Source organism: Euprymna scolopes, chromosome 10 (assembly GCF_053919585.1).
Source record: "Euprymna scolopes isolate OS-2025 chromosome 10, ASM5391958v1, whole genome shotgun sequence".
Lineage (NCBI taxonomy): Eukaryota > Metazoa > Mollusca > Cephalopoda > Sepiida > Sepiolidae > Euprymna > Euprymna scolopes.
Window position 1 is genome coordinate 30,725,850 of NC_136491.1, and position 21,033 is coordinate 30,746,882.

At 40.9% G+C, this 21,033-nt stretch overlaps 1 protein-coding gene across 1 annotated transcript in view; it reads left to right on the top strand.

Moving 5' to 3' along the window:
• Positions 1-21,033, top strand: part of LOC145285900 (uncharacterized) — a 202,720-nt gene that overhangs the window by 135,966 nt on the left and 45,721 nt on the right. Inside the window, exon 2 of the mRNA XM_080134367.1 lies at positions 14,915-15,074. Coding sequence (XP_079990493.1) covers positions 14,915-15,074 — 160 coding nt within the window. The remainder of the gene's footprint in view (positions 1-14,914; positions 15,075-21,033) is intronic.

The window sequence follows — 21,033 nt, forward strand, 5'->3', positions numbered from 1 at the left end:
TTGTCTTGAATCGATCTCCCCTTCACAGCATAAGTCTGGTCCGGTTCGATCAAGTCAGTGATGACAACCTGCAAGCGATTCGCAAGAATCTTTGCCAAAATCTTTAACTCTGTGTTTAGCAGAGTCAAGGGCCTAAAATCATCAAAGTTTTCCCTCCCACCATGCCGTTGACCTTTCCTCAGCAATGTGATCACACCTTTGGTCACCTGTCCAGGGATGGAACCCTGGGCAAACCAATGGTTGAACATATCCTTCAGAATAGGGACCAACATGGGCGACAGCCTCAAGTAAAACTCGTAGGGTAGACCATCAAGCCCCGGGGATTTGTTATAGCCGACCTGCTTCAACGCAGTAATGACCTCATGTTCAGTAATAAGACCATCACAGCTAGCCGCCCGAGCCGCCGTGAGGCGGGGCGAGTCAGCCAAATAGCTGCCAAACTCATCAACCCTGAGTCCGGGTAGTTGGGTGAAGCGCACCGATAGATGCTCCCGAAACCCCTCGCAGATCTCCCGAGTCGATACTAAGGGGTGTCCTTCCAGGTTATGTACTTTACGAATGTACCCATCCGAACCGCGCCTTAAAGCAGCCTTACGCTCAACAGCGTCAACATTCACAGCCTCGTTAGAAACTTTCTTTAACCTAGCCCTAACTACTTGACCTTCATACCGCTCGCTAGCCAAGCGGTTGAGATCTTGTTTAGCTAGTGCTAACTCTAGGGGGTCTCCCCCCTCCACCGCCCGGGTCAGCTTATCCTCTAAACGCTTCTTTGCCTTAGCCTTATCTATCGCGAGGCGTTGGCTATACTGGACAGAGAAGCGCCTAATTTTGGCCTTGAGACTAACCCACCACTTACTCCCTGTAACCGCCCCCACTAAAGCCCGCTGAATTAGCTCAGTGACCTTCAACCGGTAGTCCTCCAGCTCCAACAAGGTGCTGTTGAACTTCCAGTATCCGGCCAGTTTAGGCCTAGCACTTAAGCTCAAACGGGCCATAACAAGTTTATGGTCCGAGTGTCCTAGCAAGTGGAACGTGGGGCAAGATAGGAAGTCTACATCGCCTCTTCTAACTAACATCCGATCCAAGTAAGTGCTTGGATGGGAAGGCACTACAGGATGCCACGTCCACATCTCCCGCCCCGGATGATCCAGACGAAATCTGTCGACGAGATCGCACAAGGCCATCAGGTCAGACAGACTGCTGTCACACCACGCCGACCCGCTAGTCCCCCCGACCTTATCTATTTTGGGATCAAGGATTGCATTCCAATCCCCCATTAAAACTAACCGTTCCGGATCCACTAAGAAGCCCTCCAACCGTTGAAAAAAGGTTGCCCTCTCTACAGCAGCATTGGGAGCATAAACAGCAACAATCCGAAAAACACTACAATTAACAGCAACATCAACAACAAGCGCCCGCCCGTCCTCGCCTGCGTGAACAACATTCACCGACGCTGACAGGGTGCGACTCACTAGCAAGGAGATTCCACGACTATAGGTATTGCCATATGCTGAGTAGACATCGTAATCGTTTACCAACACCTGACAATCCCCGTCACAAACAAAGTGGGTCTCCTGGATAGCGGCAATATCTACCTTGAGGGACACCAAGTCTCTCACAACGCGCGAGGCCTTGCTTCGACACCTGATGCCCCTCACATTCAATGTAGCTAAGTTCAAAGACATGATCACTTACCTCAAGCACTGTCACAGACGGGTCTGAAATCCTGGGCAGTGAGGACATGGCAGGCCTGGCCAAGGCTGCCGGTAAGTAAATCCGATGAAGGTGATCCATCCTTGGCCACGCCCCCCACGTCCAGGGGGAAGGTTAGTTTGAGTGCCCTGTATAGCGATGGGTGTACATACATGGGGATTCTACCCTCACATTTAAAGAAAATGTTGGTCAGCGAAGGATGGTCCCTATCCACCAGCTGCTGGCCTGGGATCGCATTCTTCGCTGCCTTAATCATTGCCCACATTCCTCCAGTCCTAGCGTCCTTGTCGACCCTAACGAAAGTGGTCAACAAGGGAGCGTCCTTGAATTTAGTGGGGTCTGTTACTAGGTCTCCACCGACTTTTTCAAAGTTTTTGAGTTTATTGTACCGGACCTTCTGTTGTCCTTTAAGGTCCGGAGCCGGTTGGAGAGGGTCTGTTTCACAAATCCTGCTTCCTGGCAGGAAGGGGAGCTTTTTGGTCCGTTCAGTGCGGACTTTGGGAGTGGGGGAGGGGACCTCTTTTGGTTGATGGGGAGGCTGAGCGCTTGGGGAGGGGGTAGCCTGCTCGTTTTCTTCTTTTTGGCTCCTGTCACGGGATGAGGGGCGGGAAGAGTTTCTTGGGGCCTTTATAGGAGAGGGGGAAGGTTGTTCGGGTTGCTGGGGTGTTGGGATCACAGGGGGCTCATCCTGTGTTGTTGTTGCGAGGGAGTCCTTCTCAGTCTCAGTGGGGGTAGGAGGGTTTGCGCGTGTCTTGCGGCTTTTCCTCCTCCTGGCCCTCCTGATCTCTGTTGCGCTCAGGGCCATAGAGACTGTTGTTGTCTCTTCCTCTGCCTCTGACGCGGCCTCCTCCTCAGATTCTGGTAGTTTCCTCTTGTTTGAGGAGGAGGGTGTCTGTGTGTCCATCTTCTCCGTCTCGCTCTTCGGTTGTTCTTGGTCTTGGGTGACTGTCTGCAAGAATGGCTGTTTGTTGGTCTTGCCTTTCTTTACGACTGTCACCCAGCCTGTCGGTGCCTCTGGAGGATTTGCGGCCGGCGCGGGAGCAGCGGCTTGATTTGTTGTCACGCTTGTTCCCGCCGCTTTTGTGGGCTTCTTCCCTCCATTCCTCTTCGGACAGTCCTTCGCCATATGCCCTTGTTGTGTGCACAGCCAGCAATGGGGCCTCCTCCCTTCCACTATAAGGGAGAGTGTCCACTCTCCGAACTTGAGTGTGGCTGGGATGGCGTAGAATCCAGCCTTGTCCAGGACCATCTGTACTTTGTAGTCCCCGGTCATGATGTTTCTTAATCCGCGGACCGGGGTGACTTCCTCTACGTCCCCATACTGGCTTAGGATAGCCCCCAGTTGTTTGGCCTCCATATAGCAGGGGACGTTTAGAGCAGAAACATTTGCTCTCCTCTTGTTCATATAGATGGGTTGGAGCTTTATGTTCCTGCTCTGATGGCAGGTCCTGGACAGCCTGACTGCGTCTTCGGAGGTGGGGAGCAGAACATCCCACTGTGCGTAACTCCTTCTACAGATGTAGTTGGCGGGAATGTTCTGCTCCAGCAACACGTTCATCATGGTGTCCTTGTTGACGCCCGTCAGACCCCTTGTCTTGGTGTCTGAAGTTATCAGCGAGAGCACTCTTTTCTCCAGAACTTCCACTTGACCCGGGAGGGGTTGGATGTTGTTCCCCTGGGTATACTCCTTGTAAGTGGAGTCGAAGAGTGCTCTGTAGTCTTCGGGCGTCAACTTCCCTTGCTGCTCTTTGAGGCCCCATGCCGGTCCTCCATCCTGGTGGGTGTCAGCTGGACTCGGGTTGGGGGGCGTAGCTGATGTTGTGGGGCTCTCCCCTGTTATGGGCCTTTTTGGTTTCGGAACTGGCCCGTTACCAGGCAAAGTAGGCCATTGTGTTTTTGGCGTTGTTTTGTCCTGGCTTGGTTTGCTCTCCGGGCCGCTCCCCTTTCTTATTTTCTTCCTTTGCTGGGTGGCTGTCCCCTTGGGGGATGGAGGTGTCTCCCCTTCTGGTGCCGTGTTCCCAGCTGGAGCCTTGGTGGGTACTGTCAAGGGTGTCTCTCCTTCCAGCTTGCTTTTGTTACCACTGGCCGGAGAGTCACCCCTTTTCCGTATTTGGTCCTCTTGGGGAGTGTTGGGGGGCCAATCACTGTCTTCCCCGCCGAATAGTGAGCAGATGGAGGCTATTACGTCTTCATCCAGCGCCTCGGTTTGGTCTGCGGTGCTGTTCTCCTCCTTTTCTGTTGGGGAGTCGCCCTTTGGGGGAGCGGGGGATGGGTTCCCCGGTCTTCCTCCCTTGGTTCTGCCGTCCTGGGGTGCAGCTGGTTGGCTGGGTTCTGCACTTTCCCAAGCTATTGACTTAGCGGCAGCTTTTTCCGCTGGGTTGCCCTCGTGGGGAGCGGTTGCAGGTGCTTTTCGGGGGGTCGCCGCGGGCTGCGGCCCTACCCTCCCGCTTTCTTCCAAGGTCGCCGCGCGCCGGGGCCCTACCTTGTTTCCTGGCGCCGTCTCGCCGGGAGATGCATCAGCTCCCTCACATAGGGAGTCGTTCGCAGTTAAGATGCTGCGCATTTGGGGTGACGTACCCCTCCTGCCTGGCATCGTGGCGGTTGCACTGGCCGCTGGCGCGGACCAAAGTGTAGTGGGGGAAAAGAAAACCCAGGGGAATGGAGGGGGAGGAGGGGGAGGAGCGGACTTTGAAGAAATTAGAGTTTTTGACTTCCACTCACGGGGATGTCGGGTTAGCAGCTCAGATCCCCCCGCGAGGGGGGAGAGCAGAGAAGAAAGACGCAGTGGGTGCTAGCGGGTCAGAGTGCCGCGTCGCAATTAAGAGAGAGAGGGGATAGGCATCCCTGCCCACAGAGGGGAGCAGAAACGAAGCACCCGCCCTACCCCACGTCACCCTACCCACTAACTTACCCCAACGGAAGCGAGAAAGAGAACCCTGTCTGCTCGATCCACTGGGAGAGCAGCGAAGATAGACAAAGTTTGGGCCTGGCAGGTCAGAGTGCTGCTCAGGCAATTAAGTGTTGAGAAATTAGACCATCCCAGTCTCGAGAAGTGAGACCGAAACGAAGAAAAAACAACATGCAAAAACAACAAATGAAAAAAGAAGGTCTCAACTACCAGCGATAGTGGTGTTGGTCCCGAGATTCCAGTCTCCCAAAAGAGGGGATCGGTTTCCGGGTCCAAGCTCCCACAAATGTGGAGTCGGTCCTCTAGGTCCTGACTCCCCAAAGGAGGGGGTCGGTCCTTGCTAACAAAAGTTAGTAAGAAAAAACACCTTAACCTAGCCCGAAAGCCCGGTGGTGGGTCAAGTTTAGTAACTGAGGGAACAGATGGTATTTATTTGCTCCCCCACTGAGCAAATTAGGCACAAGGCCGTTTTTAATGTGAGGTAAAAACCAGCTCCCCTAAAAGGGGTCACTCTGGTTACCAAAAATAATAATTGTCCCAGTATAGAGGGTTTCCCCTCCATTGACTGGTACAAATTATCTTAAGTGCAGTATCTGCCGGAACAGATGGTATTTATTTGCTCCCCCACTGAGCAAATTAGGCACAAGGCCGTTTTTAATGTGAGGTAAAAACCAGCTCCCCTAAAAGGGGTCACTCTGGTTACCAAAAATAATAATTGTCCCAGTATAGAGGGTTTCCCCTCCATTGACTGGTACAACTTATCTTAAGTGCAGTATCTGCCGGAACAGATACTACACTTTGATCTCGGCCCGAAGGCCAAAGTAGCCAGTCACTGCATGAGACACAGCAAAGAGGAAGCCAGCAAGCTAGTTCTCTGGTTACCAACAGATGGACACCCAAACCGTGGTAGAAGAAGAATGACCTACATTGACAACCTGCTACAGGATACAGGATTGGAAAGCGTTCGAGACCTGCAAACTGTCATGCGAGATCGAGAGAACTGTAGCAAAACAAAAAAAAGAAATGGTCTAACGAGATGCAAAACAAATTTTACTACATGCGTTGTATGAAAAAATCTGAGATGCAGAGCACTGTTCACGGTACAGAGGTGAATGCTTCCCCAACTTCTCCCAGCGACCTGCTTTTATCATGTCCAGCATGCCTCATTAGCAGGTGTATCATGTGACCATGCGAGAACTGTGCAAGATCAAGAACTTAAAAAGATTACAGCCGCCATCTTGGATCTTTTTGATTTTTCTTTTCAGTCCGCAGCACAGGACGTTTCCGATGTGAGTGTTGATTATTTATCGTTTGTACAGCCATACAAAGCACAATCACACAGCACAGGACGTTTCCGATGTGAGTGTTGATTATTTATCGTTTGTACAGCCACACAAAGCACAATCACGCAGCACAGGACGTTTCCGATGTGAGTGTTGATTATTTATCGTTTGTACAGCCATACAAAGCACAATCACACAGCACAGGACGTTTCCGATGTGAGTGTTGATTATTTATCGTTTGTACAGCCACACAAAGCACAATCACGTGGCCGCTTGCTTCTTTGATGAACATCACAAGAACTGGAGAAGTCGTGTAGAGTCGGTGGCGAAGTGTCCTGAAAGACGACAGATGATTAGAGATACAAAACACTTTAACTTAAAGGAACTTTTTTTATGTTTGACTCTGTTTTCTATTTTATTTTTTTAATATTTCCCCTAAGTCTGGAAAAAAAAAAAAGTTGCTTGCTGTACATAAATAGTAACACCTTGTGTTCTGACAAGCACCGTGGAGAAAAACAGGTAACAATCTAGGATGGTGTATAGTAGGCATTCAAAATATCTCATGTGTGATGTGCAGTTGTGACCCCAAGGATGAGCTGATTGTCAGGATCAAACATGCCAAAGCATCTCTCAAAGAATACTGGCGGTAGAGTGGTTCAGGTTCCATTTCAGATTCCGTGGTGGAGGCTCAGCGTGATTTTTTACTTATTTAATTTTATTTATTTATTTTTTTTTTTTAAATGAAAATCACTCGAGACAAGGATCATCTTGATGTAAAAAGCTAACAATAACAAAAGATAATTATTGCAAAGACAAATACCTATTAATCTTAGTCTTGTAAAGATCAAAGCTATAGGTAGGAGTAAAACAGTAAGCAGGAAGGGAGTTCCATAAAGTTGCAATTTTTAGAAAAGTTACTGGAATATGAAATTGTATTACAATGAGGTATTAAAGCAGTAAATTGATGGAGACCACTAGATCAACGAGTCAAACGAGCTGGAACAAAGGAAGCAGGAATAGATCAGACAATTCTGGAAAACACATGCCATAATAGTATTTGTAGAAAAGACTGAGATTAACAACACAAGAATAGAGAGTTGTATCAACAGCATAAATGTTAATTTTCTGAATAATATTATCTGGAATATTTATGTAGAGAAGAAACAATGTTGGGCTTTGAATATAGCCATATGCGGAACACCGGCGTTGATAGAAAAAGATAATGAAGAGATGCCTTCCAGAGTTATTAGTAGGGCTGTGACAACAGCATATTCTTTTCATTCTTCTGACTCTCGAGTGCATATCCGATACAGTTAGACATAGTTAATCAACCGAGAACCACATCAGTCTATATAAGATATGAGCTGATATATACTCGAGTCAAAGTAATGAAAGGAATATGCTGTTGTCACAGCCCTAGTTATTAGCAATCATCGGTCAGAAACAAAAAAAGAAAAGGTAGCTGTGTTCAACAAAAGATATTTTCAGAGGTATACTTTTAACTTTGAGAATACATTAATTGTTGATCAACATATGCATATATATTTTTTTTTTTTGGTTGATCCTTTTCACAAAGTGTTAAACTTGTCTTGACCACTCTGCATATTCATAGCTGTTGTAGCCTTGCAAGCCGATAAAAATCAAGACAAAAGTATGGTTTTAAAAAAAAAAAAAAAAGTGTATTAGCAAAAACATGTTATAGAAATACACGTCATGATTCTGGGGCCATAACTGCCACAAATTGCTGTTATTTACTTCCTCCCCCCCCCCCACAGGGAGATGTGACACAAGGTTGGAAGGTGCGGAGAGTCAAACCAATACCCTTAAAGGAGGAATGTTCTGATCTTTAAAAAATTGCCTTGGAAGCTTCATCAGCATTCACATCAGGTAATATACAATAGACTTATTATATCCCAAAAGTGGGGAGACAAGGTATGGAAGGATGGACCTCCAAGTATGACTCAAAATGAATGCCTCAGCCTCACAGATAAAAGATCACTGAAATGACCCAGTTTGATGAGATCGGAATCTTGACTGGCATGTATAAACGTTCGGAGTGAGTGGCCAAATGAATCGTGTAAATTGTTACCTCTCCGTCTAGATGCAACTATATATGTGGGCAAGTCAATTATTCCTCAATTGGTTGTTCAGCTTAGCCCTTAGCAATAACCTCGTATCATTTTTATAATAGACTAATTTTTAGTCTTGTTAGAACTGATATTTCAGGTGATATTATTTTTTGCCTTTTTTGTTTTTAGTCGTCCATAGCTGAAAAAAAAAAATGTCATTTTATTTTGAGATAATTTGATAGTATGCATATTTGAGTATTCCCATATTTCCCCAGTTATTTTAACAATCGAGGAATCATTTTTTTTCTCTTTTTTTTCTCTATCTTTTTCTTTTCTCTTTTTCTTTTCTCTATCGTTTTCTTTTCTCTTCTTTTCTCTATCCTTTTTCTGTTTCCTTTTTTCTAACTATTATAATCTATGTTTTCACTTTCCTTTTTTTTTTGTTTTTCTATTTTTTTCTTATATTGTTTTTTTCTTACTTTATTTAAATGCAATTTTCTATTTTAACACTACTCTCCGTAAAATTTCAATACAACATCATTTTCTCCACATCTTCTGAGCAATCTGCCAGAATTTTTTTTTTTCTATTTTTTTTTTTATATAATTTAAAGAGTAAAAAAAAAAATATCTAAGAATGCGTTCAGGAGAATGAACGGTGACAAATGTGCAAGAATGTCAAACTTCAGTCATTTCTTGTGGAATTTAATGACCCAAAATTCCAACATCCTTTCTCCCTCTTCTCCCTTCTCCACATCAACAATCATCTGAACAGCTGACCTATTCTGTGAGCATCAGCAAGCTGAATATAACCTTTCATCACCAGACGAGCAATAAGGAGAATTTTGCACTAGCACATGTAATTATTTCCTGTGAAAAAAAACCCAAAAAACAAAAAAAAAAACATCAATATATTGGGCCTTAATTATTATTATTATTATTATTATTATTATTATCATCATCATCAGCAGCAGCAAAATATGCTCCTTCGGATTGCATATATATATGATGTAATGTAAGTTAGGTCTTGAGTGTGATATGAATAACCGATTTTGACAATTTCCTGTTGAACTAGGTTACCACCCCCAGGAGGAGGTAATGCTTGGAAGGATGGTCTGATTCCAATCTGCATATTGGGTGAGACTTGTACCATACTGAACAAGAATAAGCATAAGGCCAACAAAGTGTAATTAACCAACATATTAATAACTAGCAGGATCCGTGTACTGACGTTGCCTGGTGGAAGTATGCCCCACCCCCACCCGTAAAAACAAATTTTTTTTTTTTTTTTTTTTTTTTAAATTAAACTACGGTTGTTAGTGGGAGCCACTGTTGGCCCAGTAAAATAGCGTGTACTGGCACCTGGGGACCAAAATGAATGTACCGTGCTGAAGTAACAAGGTTAGTATCTGTAAATCCATTCCTGACATGGTGATTTATCATGTGATGTGACCATTCTGTACTTTCACCTAACGTGTCAATATTGAAACGACCAAACAACACTGCTGCAGACTTAAGCAATGATTTCCCTAGCCTTTAAATTTTTTCTAATGTGTTAATATTTCGGACAAATGGCCGTTGTCAGGCGACTTAATAAATGGTTGCTTTCCACAGAAGAAACCAGTACTCAAATCTCAAAAATCAGCTGTCTCGTCATTTGATGACGTTTCAGTGTAGATGATCTGATGATGGCACATTAACCCCGAGATCCGAAATCTAATCTTCAGCTCACTAACAACCATTACCATAAATGTCTTATAAAATGTATATATGTATATTATTATCCTTATCTATATATTAATACGATAGTGTGTCATGCTTACACCTTTTCTTTCAAGTGTCTGTTGTTTAATTGTTACTAGCCTGGGTGCCCGGCATTGCCCGGGTGTTTGGAGGTGTGTGTTGAGAAAAAAAAAAAAAAAAAAAAAAGTGATAGTAGGCAGGCAAGCTCGAACCCGTACCGTGAAGGAGGAAAAGAACATAAAAAAAAAAAATGTGACGTCTTTGCCGTTGCGTCTATCGCCAAACTGGAAGTGGCGAAGGTTTAAATTAAGGCTAGTCAATTGAAAAGAGAGGATGGCTTTCAAAAATACCCGCAAAAAAAAAAGCGATCCCTCCCTGTAGAAAAGTGCCCAGTTGAGGGTGAAGGAGTTAATATTTTCAGCCAAGTTTTTGATATTTGTCGTCCGAAGGGTCAAGCTTCAAAACAATACCGATCTCGTGAAAATCCATCGCCTCTGTCGAAAGTTTTAGACATACATACATACATACATAAATACATACATACATACATACATACATACATTTAAACAGACATACATACATACATACATACATACATTTAAACATACATACATACATACATACATTTAAACATACATACATACATACATACATTTAAACAGACATACATACATACATACATACATACATACATTTAAACAGACATACATACATACATACATTTAAACAGACATACATACATACATACATACATTTAAACAGACATACATACATACATACATACATTTAAACAGACATACATACATACATACATTTAAACAGACATACATACATACATACATACATACATTTAAACAGACATACATACATACATACATTTAAACATACATACATACATACATACATACAAACATACATACATACATACATACATTTAAACAGACATACATACATACATACAAACATACATACATACATACATACATACATTTAAACATACATACATACATACATTTAAACAGACAGGCGAGATTTATATTGTAGATTACCTTTCATTTCTTTTAATAAATTATTTTACCAAGAATTTTTCACAAGTTTTAATTATAGTTGAACGAGCTAAAGTTATATATACATACATATATTTTTTTTCTTCATAAGTTTTGGTTTCGGTTTCTATTCAAGCTGATGCGCCAAAGTCATATGTATATATTTTTTTTATTTTCGTAATCAACTTTATAATATACTAGACCACCCGTGACCCGTTGGGTCAGTACGTTATATTAGCTATGGAATTCATGTATGAGCGTGACACTTGTGGCATAAAGAAAATAGTTTTTTTTTACATAACAGAAGCATTTCTATGAAAGTATATTAAAATGAAAAAAGAATATAGATAGATTTCTATGAGTCGTTCTGTTTATTATAATTGTTATTTTTTTTTAAATTACAGTTACTGAATTATAAGTGGTTGGTCATACTTATAGGTAAATATGCACTGAATAGGTATCATAATCCTTATTATAGTTAAATTCAAATTTTGATATATCATCTTTTAAATGAAATTGTTAGTTGAAAGTACAGAATAATAAAAAAAACACTCTCCACATGTTAATAATGGCTTTTTAAATAGAAAATGAAAATAAAATGTAACTTTTTCATTTAATTTAAGCAAACATTCAGTACCCATTGTGTAAAGGAAAACACTATTTAATGTAATAGAAATGTGTGCATTTACCGATTCAGCTTTCCGTTTGGAAATGTAAGCAGACGACTTTAAAAAACATGGGAAGAAGAAAAAGAAATTTTTTTGTAATAACGCCCTCTAGTAAAAAGGTCTGCATTAGATAATGGGGATAACTCTATCCAGTTTTACGTCGCTGCCTTTTTCTCTCTCTCACACATACACGTAACTATTTCTCGCGTACGTAACGAAAACAGAGGGAGTAGGAGTGTTGAAATCTATTAGAGGGAAAGTGAGAGGTGTTTTCTTTCCATAAATTGTATAGGGTAATATTTCATATTATCAATAGATTCATAGATAAATAGATTTTATAATGTATATTATAATTATCTATGAATCTATGTATTATTTGTATATATAAATAACTATTTGATCAAATTAAATTAAATTGTTTGTATTAAAAGCGATATAAAAATTCCGGAATTGGAATAACGGATTGAAGACGTTACTATTTACGCATGCGCAACCGGATGTTGAAAACCGGAAATCTGATTGCAAACATACAAGATCCATAGACTTTTAGTATTATATAGATAAGGGTCGATAGAAAATCGACTCTATGATAATATATACAAAATCTGCATGAATTAAAATATCATATTTAAGCGTATTTTACGGCCGGGCCATTCCAGGCGTCCCTGCTAGCGTAGATCAATACTTTTGCAGTTTTAACGAAAGAGCTACAATTTGGCCCAGATCAAAGTGTAGTATCTGTTCTCTTTCATTGGAGGAGCAGTCCTTCACGACTGAGACAATTTTGTATTTTTTGTACCTTTTCTCCACGTTAAAAAATGACCCTGGTGTCTAACTCTGTCCCGTGGGGAGGCATTGTAAATAGGTACAATGATATCAGAGCGTCTCCATTTACGCTGAACATCCACAAAATGCCAATGTCAGTATATTACATATGAAACAGTTTGCTGTGGAATTTCCACAGGTTCCAATTATTATTATCATTATTATTATTATTATCATTATTATTATTATTATCATTATTATCATTATTATTATTATTATTATTATTATTATTATTATTATTATTACTATGCTCCTGTGTTGACTTTTAAAGATATATTTGAAATAATTAATGGTTCCTAATATGGTTATTTTCTTTCCGTTATTATCTGTGTCAATCTCTGCCTCGTCCACACACCCAGCAAAATAAAACGAATTTACAAAAAAGATGCACACGGGTAACTCTGATCAGGATGCATGATATCAACGTAATAGTTGATCCCTTGGGACATATTTTTCTTTTTAATCCAGAATCTGTTATGTTTTGATCTAATTAGACAAATTGTGTCATCGCTAGCTGTTCCTCCTTTTTTTATCTAATATATATAAAAGGGTGGAAATTATCAAAGGTGGCGGTCGAGGGGGAGGTTAGTTTGGGGGTCTGTTTTATTATCATCTGCCCGCCTCCCCACGGCCAACCATATTCCATTTTTTTTTTTGTTTTCTTTGCTAACTCCTCTGATTACAGCCCCAACGGAGTTTTTTTTTTTTTTTTTTTTTTTTTCCCCACTCCATTTGCATGATATAACAAACACACTGAAAAAATAAAACAACGGGACTAAGTGCTGCAAAAATATCTAAAGAAGAAAAAACGTGCTCAATACATGGTATAATATAGCTCCGTTCAGTCTTGACAGACTAGGGATCCTATTTACTTCGCCTCCCCCCCCACCCCACCCCACCCCGGAACAGTTTTTTAACGTGGAGAAAAGGATCAAACATCGTCTCGGCCGTGAAGGATTTCTCCTCCACTAACCGAGAACAAGAAATTGAAGTGTAGCATCAGAACAGATTCTACACTTTGATCTTGGCCCAAAGTAGGGATACCCACTATTAGGATGTTTGTGCATGTAATCACTAGGGCTATGACAACAGCATATTCTTTTCATTGTTTTGACTCGCGAGTATATATCCGACACAGTTAGACACAATTAATCAACTAAAAAACCACATCACTCTATATAAAAGCATATAAGATATCAACGGATACACACCCGAGAGTCAAAACAATGAAAAGAATATGCTGTTGTCCTAGCCCTAATAATCATAAGGCAAAGATTTTGCAAACTTCAACCATGCTTCTCATGAGTAAGCACTGCTTGATTGCAGTGGCAAGGAGAAATCCAAGACGACAGGAAACAGTGCAAAAATAGAGAGCACATACAGCACCTGGTATTCACAAATGGTCAACCATTTTATAATACTGACCAGGTTCAACATTGCTCAATGCATAAAAATATAAAAATATGCATAGCGTATATAAATTCCAAATTCCAATAAATAAGTAAAACACAAGTTTAACCAAGCGAGAATCCTATTTTGGTAAAACCCCAGGTAGTTAATTGCAAATTTTTTTTTTTTTTCTTTTTTTTTTTTTCTTTTTTTCTTTTTTTTTTTTACATAGGCATTACCACTTATCAAGGCCCAGAGACCACTCGAGGATAAGGGTTAAGAGTTTACCGTAGTCAATTGGGTAATATAGTAGTCTTTATTAATGGAAATTCGGTAAATTTGTTAACTTGAGTGGAATGACTCCTCCGGAACTTGTTTACATTGGACAGAGAGATGAATTTTTTAGGTCGTCATAACAATGCAATTTGCAATTCCCTCTGATTCATTCTGGCAGAATAAAAAAATAAAAAGATATTGCATTCGAAGTGTCCTCTAATAATTAACATTGGAAATAGCTGACTCCCTCATCTCCTCCACGTCTGATGAAATCTGAACCAGTTAACGCCCAAACAATAAATATTTTTTTGGTTTTAATTTGAGATATTATTCATTCAGGACCATGCCAATTAAAAATATACCAATTTTTAGAGTGTTTGTTTTGTAGTTTTTAACTTTTAGATGACCATACTTTATATAATAGATAAAATTAATAAATGTTTATATATATAACACACACACACACACACACACACAGTTACTTCTCTTTGTTTGGAAATAAATTATTTTGAAAACACTGTATAATTTTTAAAAAAATTTTAATTTGTATGCAAAAACACTACCGAGCCATACCTGAACTATGAGGCTGCATGGTTTTTTCATACTAGAAAAAGGGAGATAATCTATGCCACACTGGTTTGATATGAATGTCATTCAGAGTTAGTCAATTATGAATAGTAAATTAAAATTATTTTTTATTCAAATTATACTCGATAATTTTCCATAATTTTTGGTGTACACTAATATTTTCAACTGATAAGTATATCCCATAAGTTTTCCCATTTTCTTTTATTTTAAACTAATATTTCACTTGCATTTCAATAGAAACAGCATTTTTGTTTTAGCTTTTTTATTTTTTTTGTGTGATACTTTTTTGATACAGAAGTTTTTTAGTCGTTTTTTTTGGGGGGGGGGTTATTCAGTGTAATACATTTTTACATTTAAATTTTATATTTTTTGACTTATTTTAAATGATTTTTTTTTTTTAATATTTCAGGATCATTTATACAAACTGAGAAGTTCAAGTGGTTTACGGCCGTTTAGCCTAAACTATAAACCATGGAGACGGAAGTATTTTATTTTGAAAAAGAAAAGAGACGATAATTTAGTACTGGAATATTTTGACCAACAACCGAGGAGCAAAAAGAAGCCAAAAAGTGAGTGATTTTATTTATTTATTTATTTTGTAGAAGTTCTAAATAAAGATGCGAAGATTCTGATAATTGTGTATTAATGAATTTGTTTTGTTTGGTTTTGTTTTTAGAAAAGACTGAAGTCCCTCGCAAAGTTAGACCAGCCTAATCTTAACGCAGTGTCTATGTAGGTTCCGTTAAATGCGCAATTAATAAATTTAGTGACATGAATAAAAATGTTATAAAACAGGTCTGCATCGTTAACCTTAATCACTTCTCTAAGGAGTGACTTTTATCTCTCCCTACCTGTTTGTTTCCCTTTGTTTGTGTCGCTCCCTTTCCTACAATTCTGTTTCTCTCCCTCTCTACTCTCCCTTTTGTACCCTCTCTCTCTTTTGCACCCTCTCTCTCTTTTGCACCCTCTCTCTCTTTTGCACCCTCTCCTCTTTTGCACCCTTTCCTCTTTTGCACCCTTTCCTCTTTTGCACCCTGTCTCTCTCTTTTGCACCCTCTCTCTCCCTTTTGCACCCTCTCTCCCTTTTGCACCCTCTCTCTCTTTTGCACCCTCTCTCTCCCTTTTGCACCCTCTCTCTCTTTTGCACCCTCTCTCTCTTTTGCACCCTCTCTCTCTTTTGCACCCTCTCTCTCTTTTGCACCCTCTCTCTCTTTTGCACCCTCTCCTCTTTTGCACCCTCTCCTCTTTTGCACCCTCTCTCTCCCTTTTGCACCCTCTCTCTCTCTTTTGCACCCTCTCTCTCTCTTTTGCACCCTCTCTCTCTCTTTTGCACCCTCTCTCTCTTTTGCACCCTCTCCTCTTTTGCACCCTTTCCTCTTTTGCACCCTGTCTCTCTCTTTTGCACCCTCTCTCTCCCTTTTGCACCCTCTTTCTCTTTTGCACCCTCTCTCCCTTTTGCACCCTCTCTCTCTTTTGCACCCTCTCTCTCTTTTGCACCCTCTCCTCTTTTGCACCCTCTCCTCTTTTGCACCCTCTCTCTCTCTCTTTTGCACCCTCTCTCTCTCTCTTTTGCACCCTCTCTCTCTCTTTTGCACCCTCTCTCTCTCTTTTGCACCCTCTCTCTCTCTTTTGCACCCTCTCTCTCTCTTTTGCACCCTCTCTCTCTCTCTCTCTTTTGCACCCTCTCTCTCTCTCTTTTTTGCACCCTCTCTCTCTCTTTTTTGCACCCTCTCTCTCTCTCTCTTTTGCACCCTATCTCTCACCTTCATGTTTTCTCTCTCATTCTCTCTATACATCTGTATCCCCTAATACTAGCCGATGCACCGATGTATGCCTATAAAAGGTTCTGTCAGTCTGTTTCAGTTAAGATTGAAATGCCATTAATTATGCTTACATGCATAGATTGAATGGACATAACAAGTAATAATCACCATCAGTTGGACACAACAAAATGTAGGCTCTTACCACAATACTCGTAATTAATTCTGGAGAAATAATTAATATTTAGTTATTTCCCTTGAAGTCTTTAATGAAAGAACATATTTTTCTGACTCCGCAATGCGTAACGTTGTTCCTGACAACCACAACTGAATGGATATTACAGTAGATCTTTTAGCAGAAACTGACTGTGATACTGAAGCATCATATATATGGTTAGTATATCTTTGTATATAAATCAGAAACTAACAGACAACTCCCTTTTAAATAATAGACTTGCAAATATATGGTCTTCAATAATAGACTTGCAAATATATGGTCTCTCCAGTGCCTGGTAGTATAGTGATTGAATAAATACTACACTATCTCTCTAAAAATAGAAGAGATAATACCTGGGAGGATTCCACTCATCTCCCCCTCCATAAAAAAAAGATGCTATACTACTCCCCCCATCACCACCATCCCAAAAAAAAGAAAAGATGGTAATCCCTTGGAAGATGGTTTCATGATAACAGAACAGATACTATATTATCCCCCTCCCCAAAATGAGGATGTCATATTTGGGAGGATTAGCCGTACCACTTTAAAAAGCGAGATAATTATTGGGAGGATGAGGGTTGCAGAGTCGGAGGTTTTAGGATTTTAGGGGTCGGATTTCTAAAAGTACAAGGAGTCGGAGTCAGAATTTTTTATCCGACTCCTTAAGTCCAATGAATTTATTTTTTTTTACATGGTTTTCCTGTTTGGTTTTACCATTTCTTTTTTTAATTACATTTTCTAACCAAACAAGGCACATTGCCACTTTGATGTAGGGGGCTGCTATCAGGGATCTAAGTTGCAGAGGTACTATGTAGGGAGTTTAGCAGCAAGATGTCTGTTTACATTATACTTGAACTTCTGCATGTCAGTGCAGTTGGGGAAGCAGCAAACCAGAAGCGAATTCCAAAGTCTAGCAGTTCTTGGGAAGAAGCTATTAGAGTAGAAGGCTTTCTTACACCTAGGGATCTCTACTGTGTAGGGGTGGTACTTTGCTGCTTGTCGGGTTTGTCGGGGGTATTTTCGTTGAGGAGGTAAAAGAGCTTGTAGTTCATCAGAGCATCCACCATTAAAATACTTGTAAAACAAGCAAAGGGATGCAACATTTCGTCGATAGATAACAGTTCAGGACCTATCAGGTTGGCGACTCTCTTTAGAACATTATCCAGGAGCGAGAGACTAGTAGCAGATGCACCAGCCGAAATGTGCAGCATTAGTTGATACATGGGCGAAGGTGGCTTTGTAGAGATACAGGATACTTTCAGGCATAAGTAACTTTCAAGCACGATAGAGCCCATTTTCTTCACAGCAGCCTTGGCAATGATCTCAATGTATTTATTCCAACTCGTGTTCCCTGTGAACGTTAAGCCAAGGAGTTTGAACGAAGTACTTTCAGGTAAAGTATCTTTAGCCATAACTATTGGTGGTTGGTAAGGTTTCATGTAATTATTAAAGGAAACAAGCTTTGTCTTAGCAGCTTTGAACGTTACTATCCATTTCTGACCCCATTCCACTACAGAGTGAAGGTCTTCCTCTAGGGTTTCAGACATTACCTTAGATATCTGCTCATTAGTTTTCCCCACATGCCTGCTATAGAGCGTGATGTCATCAGTAAATATACACATGTCAGAGACAATTTTATCCGGTAAGAATCGATCCCTGAGGTACACCTGCATTTATATCATATTGTTTGGACGTACGCCCATCGAGGACAATCTGGATTCTTCTCTCATTTAAGAAGGATTTAATTATGTTAATCATTCGTCCAGCAATACCATAGATTTTATTTTCATGAGAAGACCATCATGTCATACCCTGTCAAAAGCCTTAGATATATATAGAGCTACTGCCCTCCCCTCCCCTCCCCTGCCTTATTCAGTGCTTGGTATATACGTTCAGAGATTACAGTTAGAATATCTGCAGTAGAACGGGCTTGCCTAAATCCATATTGATGGTTAAACAAAAGTTTAGCAGGTGTAAGGTAGTGGACTAGAGCTTGATTAATTAAAGACTCAAATATTTTGGTGAAAAGCGGGAAGAGATTAATTGGGCAATAATTTAATGGGTCAGTTTGTTCGCCAGATATTTTGTAAACTGGTACCACAGAAGCAATATTCCAGCTGCCAGGAAAGCAAGATTCGGTAAGACATTTGTTAAAGAGTTTAGAGAGAACTGGCACAACCTCAGCGGAGCATTTTTTTTAATAGCACAGCCGGGATGAGATCAGATCCACATGCTTTTGAGGTGTCTATGTTTTTATGATATCATGTACTTGAGAAGGGGTGATTTTCAGATCATCTGGTGTGGTTTCTGTCCACAGAGGAAAATCAGGGAGGAAATGGTTTGCTGGGTCCAAGGTAGAGTTTGAGGGAAAATAACGGGCAAACATGTTAGTTTTCTCAGTTGCTGTACAAACAACCTCATGATTGTTGGATACTGGGGGAATTATTGATTGGCCATTATTACTACACTATTGTGGATTTTCCAGAAATCACGACTTCCTAATTTCTGCACTTCAATGCATTTCCTGATGGTTTCAGTATATCCACTCTTAGCTGTTGCTACTTCTTTCTTACAATTACTTCTAGCTTCTATATATTTTGTCTGTTTGTACAGGACTTATGCTGGATAAATCTACGATATGCATGTTGCCTCTGAGCAATGGCAGCTGTGCAAGTAGAAGTAAACCATTGGGTAGGGTGGGGTTTGCTATAGAACTTCCGTGTAGGAACATATGCTTCAATTGCTGCTTTGAACCATTCAGTAGTCTCATTTGCGCACTGTTCTGTAGGAAGAGAAAAGATATTTCCCCATGCGATCGCTAATGGCATCCCAGTCAGCCTTATTTTAGTATGTTGTCGTTTTGAGCAATGGCTCTTCAACTTGGGGTCGAGAGTTTAGAGTGATTCTATCATTATCACAGCATGATCAGCATTCCTAAGTGGGCAATCATCATTTGTTACACAATTCTCAGGATCTCTTGTTAGAAATAGATCCAGAAGTGAGGCTTGCTGTTCCTGGCGATCTGAGAGACGGGTCGGGAATGTTACTGTCTGTGTCAAGGAATGAGATATAGCAAAGTTATGGATGATGCTACTAGCTGTGTCAGTGTAGTTAGAGAAGCCAAGCAAATTTTTGTGGTGGGCATTAGATTCATTAAATACATGTATTTGAGTCCTAGTGTTAAGGGAGAGTGCTACATCTATGCTGTAAGAGACATGATTGATTATAGTACAGTCCTGGCTGGATGGAGAGCAATAAAGAAAATACAAGTAGCTAACGCTATGTTGTAAATTTAGTTTAAAGCACATGAAGGCCTGGTCACCTGATTCTAGTTTAGATTCCCTAGACATGGTGAGGGTGTTACAAATATAGACTCCAAGTCTGTTCCTGTTAAAGTCCTTATGACAAAGTGTAAGATAACCAGACATGTTAAAGATTAAAAATGTTAGAGGGGATGGAGAAGTGCAAGTTAGTTTCACTTAGTGCTAAGATATCCGGAGAGTTTGCTAGGAGAAATTATTCTACATCCTCTAAGATAGTTCTAAGTCCTTGGATATGTGTAAATGCAAGCCTCAAGGGAGGAGGTGAGAGTGTTTCTGGTTTGAACAGTTTTTTAGATTGAGCTATCATTTCATTCTATTTAGTAGTTTCAGATCTAGATTGAGGTGCTAGGCAAAATGGATGTGCATAGCCACCATCATGCAACACGAGTAGACCATCAGCCGACTCCTCATCCACAGGAATGTGGCTTCGGGAACGCCCACCAGAGATGAGTACAGGGTGCCTTTCCATGCGTGACATGGCACTACAAATATCCCGATATTACACAACTGATGATAGAAGAGCCGCTCTAAGCGCTATCAAAGGGCTTCTGTACTGTCAGTTGGAAACAGCAACCAGCAACTGTCAAACCGGTACCCTCAAACTTACCCGACAGGAGTGGCCCAGTTCAATCCTGTTAGCATATATGGTAAATAAGCACCCCCAAGATGTCCAGTTATAGGAGAAGGGAATAAGGCAAATGTAGGGGACGGCATTCATTGCCCTGTTAGGAAACAAGGCTAAGCACTGGGCATCTTTAATGAGTCCTTGTGGCTGCACCTCTGCTCCTGGCTAATAGGCAAAGAAGGAATATGGAGTATAGATAGGCAGAGCCTTACTACTCCTTAAGCAGTTTAGGTTTGCAAACCGGTGATTTGATCAAGTCACAAGCTCTAGGGAGGTTGTCGTCCAGGAATGAGGAGGCCTCCCTCCCTTGTTTGGTGCAAAGACGTATGAGGTCAGTGGCACAGGTTTACAAATCGGAGTTTTCCTTATCCTAGATGGATGACCTTACCAGATCTACTGATCCATCAGCACTGAGAGGTTTTTCCTGTACCTGGTTGCATGGATAGTGAGGATTGATAGTTAGTATCAAAGAATTAGTATCTGCTTTGAAGTTATACTCCTCAGAATAGGATTCAGATTGGTTACGTTTTTAAAGGAGGTATGTATGAGTGTGGGGTGTAGATTAAAGGTGAATATCTACTAGGGTTAAGAAAAGATCAAATG